Below are 9,402 nucleotides of genomic sequence, written 5' to 3'. Positions count from 1 at the left end.
CGATCATCGACGTAAGGTGGAGAGGATGAAGATTCTTTGTTAGGGTCGCTGCGTTATGTAAATAAGTAAAAAAAGAGACACGTTATTGTATGAAAATGGTAGGAACAGTATTTTAAACATGAATGAAATACACAAGTAAGCAGTTGTTACATAAGGTTGTAACTGTGCGTACTCCAAGTCGTTATGTAATTATTACTAAGAGTTGATCTGAACCCAAATATTAAATATTTATATCAAATATCTATTTTATGACGTTTTTGAATAAGATTAATGGCTGGATATTACTTTTTTTCATGTTCAATTGACAATAATAGAGAGATTGCGATTTCCAAACGTACGGATCGAACGCCCGTGCAATCTATTCAAAATCCCGTCACAGGAGAGTGATTTTGAATAGATTGCACGGGCGTTCGATACGTACGTTTGGAAATTGTTATCGCTCTATAATAGAGAGCTTGCGATTTACAAATGTAGGTATCATACGTACACCCGTGCATCTATTCAAAATCCCGTGAGAGTGATTTTTAATAGATATACCGGCGTTAGCGTATGATACGTACGTTTGAAAATCTCAAGCTCTCTAATATTGCATGTATCATAACGGGTCGTGTATGTGTTCTGTAAAAACAAAACGGCGCGTGCATTAATCATTTCAACTACAACTAAATCGTACCTATATTGGTTGACCTATGACATGAAACTTAACTCTCGTTAAACACATGTTATAACACATGGGGCAGGTAGTTGCAATGACACATATGTCGCTATGATGCCGATGTAATGTGAGTGCGACCTCTACGGCAAATTGGAAATCCCGGTCAAATTTATGTTAAACATGAAAGGAAATGGCTTAGCCTAAATACTTCGAGTCCTCGTATTGCGACACGTAGTTACTTTTTTAGAGTGCAAGAACGTCGTATTCACATTTTTGTCATTTTACAGCAGAATAATATTTGTGTTTTAACCCTAGAACTACTGAGCCATAGTTTGTAACACGAACTAAGAAGAGGGGAATTGTTGCAACCCCCTTAATTCTCAATATATTGAAGTCCTGAGCGCAAGAAGACCGTAAGTCCACTTGGCCCCTCAACATGTATGTATACACTGAAGTTTTCACAAATCTTTCACAACTTTTCATGATGTTTTTACCCTGGAATATGTATTAAACATTATGAAACCCTAAGGGGCCAAGTGGACTTACGGTCTTCTTGCGCTCAGGTCTTCAAATATAAACGTCATATACCGTTATATTTTGGGACCTCACCAACCCACCCTCTATGGTCATCTTTGATGGCCGGTCCTGCCCCCGGGTAAGGTGCTGGGGTAAAAATGTTATCACCAAAATGAGCGCAAAGGATGTATCTATGATTAGCTTATGTCGTTTGGGCGTAAATGCGGTCGTTTTTTATGACAGATAAAAAATCTTGGGGTGGGGATGGTACAACCCCCTCCTTCGTAGTTCTAGGGTGTTCTTTTTAAATAATGTAATAGTTTTCTTGAAGAGGTTCATTAGGTTTGTAGAAACTCAAATACAATATTTCATCTTGACAAAACCAATTTGTTTTACTGACCTGACAGTTTCGACCATCTTGGACGATGGTCATCTAGAGCCTTAGCGGACATTCTGTCACCTTTGGTGGGAGGAACTGAACACCATGTCACTAACTCTAAGCATTTAGCGGAAAGTCTAGCAGAAGTCATGATAGAGGAGGGGGAAATCTTCAACTCGCATGACGTCGTCTCACTTTTTACAAACACGCCAATTGACGAATCGCTTAATGTCATCAAAGCCAGATTAGAACATGACAAGACTCTGAGTAAACGAACTCTTCTCGCGGTAGATGACATCATTGATCTCCTTAAATTTGTGTTAACCACCACATATTTTCTGTTTCGTGGAAAAATATATAAGCAGCGTTTTGGTGCAGCCATGGGGAGCCCGGTGTCCCCGGTTGTCGCGAACTTGTATCTGGAGTTTCTGGAGCAACAAGCTATAGCAACAGCCCCCTTGGATTGTAAACCGCGCTTATGGAAACGTTACGTGGATGACATTTTAGAAATTATAAAGGAAGACCAAGTGGAAAATCTCACCACGCATCTCAATCAAACGGACCCCACGGACAGCATCAAATTTACGTATGAGAAAGAGCGAGAAGGATCCATACCGTTTCTTGATACTTTGATTGTGCGCAAACCCGATGGTTCGGTCAAGCTACTGGTCTACAGGAAAGCTACACACACAGACCAGTATTTAAATTTTGCTTCACATCACCCTATTCACCACAAGTTGGGCGTGATCCGCACATTATTGGACAGAATGAATAGTGTTATATCTGAAAAGGAGGACAAAGATCAGGAGGAAGGCAAAATCAAGCACGCACTTAAACAATGTGGCTATCCGAGTGGACTTTTTAATCATGTCAAACGCAAGATGGATAGTAAACAACAGGCAACAAAGCCCAGTAAGAACAAGAATTCCACAGAAAAAAGCAAAGGACTTGTTATAGTTCCTTATGTTGAAAAAATGACGGAGACAGCCACTCGTATTTTTAGAAAACATGGTATAGCTACTGCGGTACGTCCCCACACCACATTAAGAAAAATGTTGGTTCATCCAAAGGACAAGAGAGACTCCATGAGTACTACGGATTGCATTTATGAAATCCCCTGTGCAAATTGTGACAGTACTTATGTAGGAGAAACTGGGCGTCGCTTCGAAACAAGACTGAACGAGCATAAGAAAGAGACAGAGAAAGTAGCGCGTAGTAAAGGAACTTTTACTCGACAAACAAGGAAACAATCGGTCAGTGAACAGTCCAAATCAGCGATTGCGGACCACGCTGCACAACAAAATCATATTATCAATTGGAAAGATGCCCAAGTCCTCGAGAAAGAATGTAATTCGGGAGCCCGCCGTATCCGTGAAGCAATCTGGATAAGGAAGAGAGCACCGAACACCATGAACAGAGACGAGGGGGCCCATTACCTTAGTCATGTGTACGACCCACTTCTGGGCGCTGGTGCGCCCTCTGTTGGTGTACAGAAGTCGAAAAAACATCACTCTGAAGATGACCATCGTCCAAGATGGTCGAAACTGTCAGGTCAGTAAAACAAATTGGTTTTGTCAAGATGAAATATTGTATTTAATTTTTTTAATGTAATAGTTGTTTATAAATAAATGCATTAACTCTATTGCTATAATTCATTAACACCCCCATGTCGCTTACGACGTTCTTGCACTGATTCGATGATTTGTAACTTATTACCTTGTTACAGCAAAGTTAATCAAGTAAGTCATAACATCCCGTGATAGTTGTTTCTCTTCATCTGGGTATGTGTGGGTTCTTAGCTGAGGTGGTGAATAAAACGGGTAGCCGAATACAAATTGGAGTTCCTCCATGTGAGCCACACCTAGCCATTTAGGTCCAAAAACTACATTGGTGTAAATGGACACACTAGGAACATGATTAAAAAAGTACTTAAATATCGCTGGTCCCCCGTTTTCTACATGAGCTCTGACTTCTAAATCAGCTGGACAAACAAAGTTCTCATCACCGTAGAAATTACTATACGAATCTATGAAATCAGCGTTGGGATCATCGGCATCTTTCCAATCCGTATATCGTTGCTTAACGCTGTCAAAGATAAATTGATTTTGGTAACCAGTCAACAGAAGCTCAATGGCGTTATCAAATGTTTCTTCGGATATAACAGGTGGTTCGCTAGCGTTGACGTATGTGAGATAGTCATAGTTGAGAAGAATGAATAGGGTACCTTCGTCTTTGTTGACTCCAGTCACCAGTGGGCACTTTTTGAAATCTTTATTCGCCAGCATGGTTACAGGTGATTCAGTGAAAAATGTACCGTCAACGACTGGTGCCCCTGAATATTTAAGCTAAAGCCAAGAATTCTCCGCGTTGCGGAAATTCCGCGAAAATCGCGGAATTCGGAGGTAAAGCGGAAAACGCATTTCTGAGAAAAAAAAAAATAATAAGCAAAAAATGACCTAGAAAAAGATAAAAATACAATTGAAAAGAAATAAATAAAATACTAAATGAAATGTATCTTCAAAATTCATCAAAATAAAGTAAAATCCGTCATAGATTTACCGTACAACGCCTGTCCTACCTCCCATTGCAGCCATGATACCCAATCACCCATCCCAACTTTGCAACATCGCAATGATCGTCACATTGGCCGGGCTGCAAAAAATGTGATAAAATTACAAAGCGGAGAAAAGCGGAATTTAGCATTTGTAAAGCAGAAAATTCTTGGCTTTAATTTAATCTGTCAAAATTAAAAAGAGAACACTGTGACTACTTGCATACTTAAGATTTAATGCAATGATTATGATCCTCACAGTGATAAGAGAGGCAACTGCGTAGGGGAGTAGAGGTGTCAATGGTTAAAGAACCCATATCATTGATATGGCCAAACTGATCACCAAATAGCACTACCCGAAGGTAAAAGTAAAGAAAAGTCATGCGTGGCGCAGCTATGCGGGACGTGTGAACTCTATTTTGTTCTCAATTTATTTTCATGATTTTACTTACATCGTACGCAGCTCGATTTATTACCGATGCTCTAATCCTTCGCAAACATTTCATCAATTCAGTATTATCAGTCTGTGTACATCCCACCTCAGCAGCCAGCTCATATGTACGTTGACGTTGATCTTCTATATTATGATGGAATGCCCATGGAGATAATATACTACCACTCTGGAAAAAGGACCAGAATGCACAATAGTATACTTTAGTAAACCTTTAGTCAAAATTGGCCTCACTGAATTACCTTTCATATTACTGGCTTTCATCCAATGGCCCCTCATTTTGCACCCATCTTTTAGGTTAAATACCGCTTTTTTCTTGCATGTCATCTGAAAAAGTACCAAGCTGTATAGTCAAAAATGTACAAATTTCAAAGGAACATACAGAAATGTTTCTGCCATTATTTTACAGTTTGGAAGAAAAGTTCCCCAGATTAATTCGCTGCACATCGATTTCTCCACTCAGTTGGTGTGCTCCTATCTAGTTTAAAAAAAAAGAGCAGCCCACTGTAAAAATGTGGCGTTTACATTTCAAAAAGTCTCAACTCATCATGATTTTGATAATTTGGGGATTCAACCTTCTTAACTGAAAATAATGTCTTCTCAATGTGAGAGTTCCCTGTATGAGAAAACTGTGCTTGAAATTAACTATTTTCCCACTGGGGTATAGAGAATTAGTGGCATTGAACCTTTAGCGTCAAATCTTTCACCGAAAGCCCCGGATCGTTTTAACCGATGTCCGTCAATTCAAACTTCGAGTGCCCGCAGGTGGGCTGCTGTAAAGCCAAGTCCGGAAAAATCTTCAATGTTATATTTAGATGGTAATACGAAGTGCTTTACATAATAGAAATCCTTACCAGGAGTATCACTTGCTTGTACAAATCGCGACTGTATTTAGAAAACAGATGAGATGACACGCTTGCAGCACCCGCGCTCTGTCCTAAGATAGTCACTTGATTGGAATCACCGCCAAGAGCTGTGGAGATAAAATAAAATATGGTAAAAGGCCATACTATACTATAATAGTCTGGTGTCTTGTGGGCATTGTTCAGTTGTGACAGACGCAGGGCTACATGTTCTCCAGCGTCTTCCGACGACGTTGACACTTTCTATAGCGTCTTTCGTTGCAGACAACGCCATGAATAATGAACAGGGCTAATTTAAGCGGAAAATCAGGCTGATACAGAATATTTGCCCGTTGTGCATACTTTAGCTATTTCATTTATACACAAAACATCGATATATATTAATTTAATCACAATACACGTACTCCATCTGTTTGCTAACTACCAAAGTGATTTTACTTGGGGGTTTGCGTTCAATAAACTGGTAGATCCCAAAATCAAAATTGTTCAGTAAGTGAGCCCTCATTATAATAATACCTACCAAGATATGTTGCATTCGATAACATAAGTATACTTTACTTTACTTTTACTGACACTAATAATATAAACCTTTTTTATGACCATTTATTGAATACTTTACATGTAATAGACATCTGAATAATTTCAAGTTCAACTAAATGCGTTCATCATGATTTATCACATAATATTTTCTATTGATCAAAAATCGACTATGGCATAGTCTACTGTCGCAACGGAATATCGCACAAAACACCGTACTAATATATGCTATCAGACGTTAGTAACCATGGTAACACCGAGATTCAATGGGTTGATATGGAAATAAATTGCAGATCATTGTTCATTTTGTACTGCTGACTTGTACATCTAATACCTGAGCATTTAGTCACGCATAATGATAATTAGATATATTAGATTTCCGTACGTAGACGCGAAGTCACTTCAACCGCTGTAATTAAGCGGCAATCTTCACGAATTCACGTACTGCGTTTATATGCGAATGTCTATTCCTATATACAGTAAGCCAAAAAATTGAGGTACCATTTATGTTTACCCCCCTCATTCGTTGAAATTGTTCAAGAAATAAAGGCACGACGATCCAAAACCCCAAGGAAGGTGCCAATGCAGTTGCAGTGTCTTCCATTGCATGCGCTATTGATTTGTACACAAAAACAAGGGAACTAGCACCGTGCTTCCATTGATTAGTACGTTAAAACTAGCGTCATGCTTTCATTGATTAGAACACAAAAGTGCAACTTTTGATTACGTCTCTTCAGTAGGTTTTAGATCACCGTTTCTTTAATTCTCAACCAATTTCAACAAATAAGGTCTTGAATCAGAGCTCAAGAGTTCAGGTATTAGCTGCTTGTTTTAATTTTGACATATTTGTCTTTATTTAGGATATACAGGGGTGAACACAACTGGTACCTTAATTTTTTGGCTTACTGTAGTTCAAATATTTGCTATTCTGCTATCATCTCACCTGTTTCCTAAATACAGACGCGAAAATTGCATGTCGTAAGTTGTAATCTTAGCAACAACTAATATACAGATATTTTTTGTCATGTTAAAGAGTATATTATACAAAATTATACCATTTGAAGGCATGAGTTGAGTACTGACCGTGTATGTTTGTTTGTATCCACTTGAGAGACTCTGCCTGATCCATCAAACCATAACTTCCTGGCGAAGCTTCGTCTCCTGCGGGTTCGAAAATATAACGGTCTGTTGGAATACGAGGGTCATTCAATAAGTTCTACCTCCACTCTTGTAACGTTGGTTCTGTAAATGGTAGCTTCTTCAATCTTGGCATGATAATACATTGGAATATCACCCACACTTGCTTACAAAATGTATATTGATACCTTTTCCAGATTATCTAGATGGTGATTTAGAACCAATGTCAGATTTGATGTACCAAAAACGGTAAAAAGTCGTAAAGCATTTAAATTTAAATGCAAATACAGTATATGTGTATCCCTCTTACGAGATTAGCCCGATATGCAAGTGTTATGATTATTATTTAATTTTTGCTTCGTAATATCAAATTTCTTTGGCTATCAATAAGTAAACGGCCCCCCTAAAATAGACCTGACATAGAGTGGGTTGCTGCCGATTTTTGAAACTAACCTGTTGTAAGAAAACCAAATGGTCCGAGTCGATAGTTAATAAATATCACTATGACGTCACCTAATGCAGCCAATGATATGCCACTGTGAAGATTATTGTTACCAGTATCGAAGCCTCCACCATGAATGAAAACCATAACAGGTGCTGCTGATGGCTTCAAATTAGAAAAAGAAATGGAGGTATAAGCAGAAAGATCAATGGTCACCATTTGATCTCACAGGGGTAATAACCTAAAAAATACTCCGATTTGTATGAAAATAGTCTCAAATTTTTCCTCTTCTATAAGCAATTAAAAATAGAATAGTTTGCTATAGCTAGGATGTTTGGTTACCATGGTAACATGGTGACAAAGGTCAAGGTCTATTGAATCAGATAGGCCCAGACCCTTTTTGCTACGTTACCATGGTTACCTATTATTTTTCTGTATGGATTTTCTATGATGAACAATTTGAGACCATTTTGGTGAAGATCGAAGCATTTCCCAGGTTTTGACCCCTGTGGAGGTCAAATCGTGACCTTTGACCTTTTTGATATAACTCCAGAAGGGTATGTCACAGATAGGTAAAAGTATACTTTTTCTGGATCGGCATGACAGGAGGAATAATTCGGAGAACCTTTCAGCAGCATTTGAGCAGTTTGAATTTTGACCTCTGTATGAACTTTGAACCCGCCATAATAATAACCATAACCAAAATGCCCAATGCTGACAGAGACAGAGGTCAAGTAAACTTATTTTTGCAAGTTGGTCTTGGGAAGTAATATCCATCAACAACAAAACAACACTATGGACACCAAAATTAGCTTCTGCGTTTGGCAGCCGGACTACTATGACATGACATGTACGAGGAAGGCTAATAGAGAGTGGCCCACTTCTCTTGCTTCTCTTTTTATTCGTTCTTTTTGTTTTGTGAACGTTTTCTAACACACTCATTCAATTTTCTCCTGACCTTTTTCAATATAAATTCAACGGTGGAGCACATTTTTACATATTTACACGTAACACCAGGGTAAATAATTAGCAAATACCCCCCGAGTCAAGTGTACTTACCGCAGGATTAGGAACAAATATATTCATGAATAGACAATCCTCACTGACTTCGAAGAAAATAGCTTCAAAAACATATTGCATACATACTTCACGTTGGTATGTTGCATTATAAATATCATCACCCCATGACTCTTTAGCTATAGGTGGACTAAAGCGTCTTTCTCCTAGTGGTGGTTCCGCATATGGAATACCTAGAAACATATCGATATCTTTATTGATTCCAAGAAACTCATCTGTAAAACGTTCCGTTTTACCCAGAATACTGCCTTGTTCAACATCTACGATTGGCTGAGAATTAACTACTGCAATTAAAGCAATAATGCATAAAGTTTCTGTGTATCTGTAATATATACCTGCCATTTTGAATCAAATTTGGACACAACTGTGTATAACGTTATCAGTCTTGAGATTGGAGGTAACTCAACGTCAACAGATAATGATCTTGACTAAATAACAACGATGAGCACAGTAGTAAAGATTATCATGTTATAGGTTTAATTAGCTACGAGGTAAGTTGTTGCATTTCCGCAACTTCGGTTCTAGGCGTCAAACTTTGCAGAACAAAACAAACTGGGTTTGTTTTTGATATTTCAGTTTTAAAATTTGTAGTATAGATATCTTATAATAGAGGGGTTATTGCTTGTGATGTGTTTACAACACATGCTCCTCAGGTTGGTCTTATAACCCTAGAATTATGAAAACTTCTGGGCCTCATAACTGGTAAATTGTTGGTCACAGTTATGAGGCCCAAAATTTATAATGCTAGGGTTAAGAGTTAAGACCAACCTTAAGTAGCATATGTTGTAAACTCA

The 9,402-nt window shown here is 38.3% G+C and overlaps 2 protein-coding genes across 2 annotated transcripts; one reads left to right on the top strand and one right to left on the bottom strand.

Annotated features, from left to right (window-relative positions):
* The first annotated feature begins 1,699 nt into the window (after positions 1 to 1,699).
* On the top strand, positions 1,700 to 3,178 carry LOC140142432 (uncharacterized). Its single transcript, XM_072164401.1, has 2 exons — positions 1,700 to 2,897; positions 3,165 to 3,178. Exons 1-2 carry the CDS (start codon positions 1,700 to 1,702, stop codon positions 3,176 to 3,178), a joined length of 1,212 nt encoding a protein of 403 aa, XP_072020502.1.
* Positions 3,179 to 4,526: 1,348 nt separating this feature from the next.
* On the bottom strand, positions 4,527 to 8,950 carry LOC140142431 (cholinesterase-like). Its single transcript, XM_072164400.1, has 4 exons — positions 8,591 to 8,950; positions 7,543 to 7,696; positions 5,407 to 5,525; positions 4,527 to 4,721 (listed from the first exon to the last, which is right to left on the bottom strand). The coding sequence occupies exons 1-4, from the start codon at positions 8,948 to 8,950 to the stop codon at positions 4,527 to 4,529; spliced, it is 828 nt and encodes a 275-aa protein (XP_072020501.1).
* Positions 8,951 to 9,402: the final 452 nt, after the last annotated feature.

This window comes from Amphiura filiformis, chromosome 20 (genome assembly GCF_039555335.1).
Source record: "Amphiura filiformis chromosome 20, Afil_fr2py, whole genome shotgun sequence".
NCBI lineage: Eukaryota > Metazoa > Echinodermata > Ophiuroidea > Amphilepidida > Amphiuridae > Amphiura > Amphiura filiformis.
The sequence above is the reverse complement of the archived record's forward strand: the minus strand, read 5'-3'. Positions and strand labels throughout refer to the sequence as shown.

Excerpts from the sequence above, each read along its gene's own strand:
- LOC140142432 (XM_072164401.1), top strand. The coding sequence starts at position 1,700 with ATGATAGAGGAGGGGGAAATCTTCAACTCGCATGACGTCGTCTCACTT.
- LOC140142431 (XM_072164400.1), bottom strand. The coding sequence starts at position 8,950 with ATGGCAGGTATATATTACAGATACACAGAAACTTTATGCATTATTGCT. Across the intron at positions 7,697-8,590 it reads TATTTGTTCCTAATCCTGCG|CCATCAGCAGCACCTGTTAT; the intron begins GTAAGTACACTT and ends TCTAATTTGAAG. Across the intron at positions 4,722-5,406 it reads ACAAGCAAGTGATACTCCTG|AGTGGTAGTATATTATCTCC; the intron begins GTAAGGATTTCT and ends TCCTTTTTCCAG.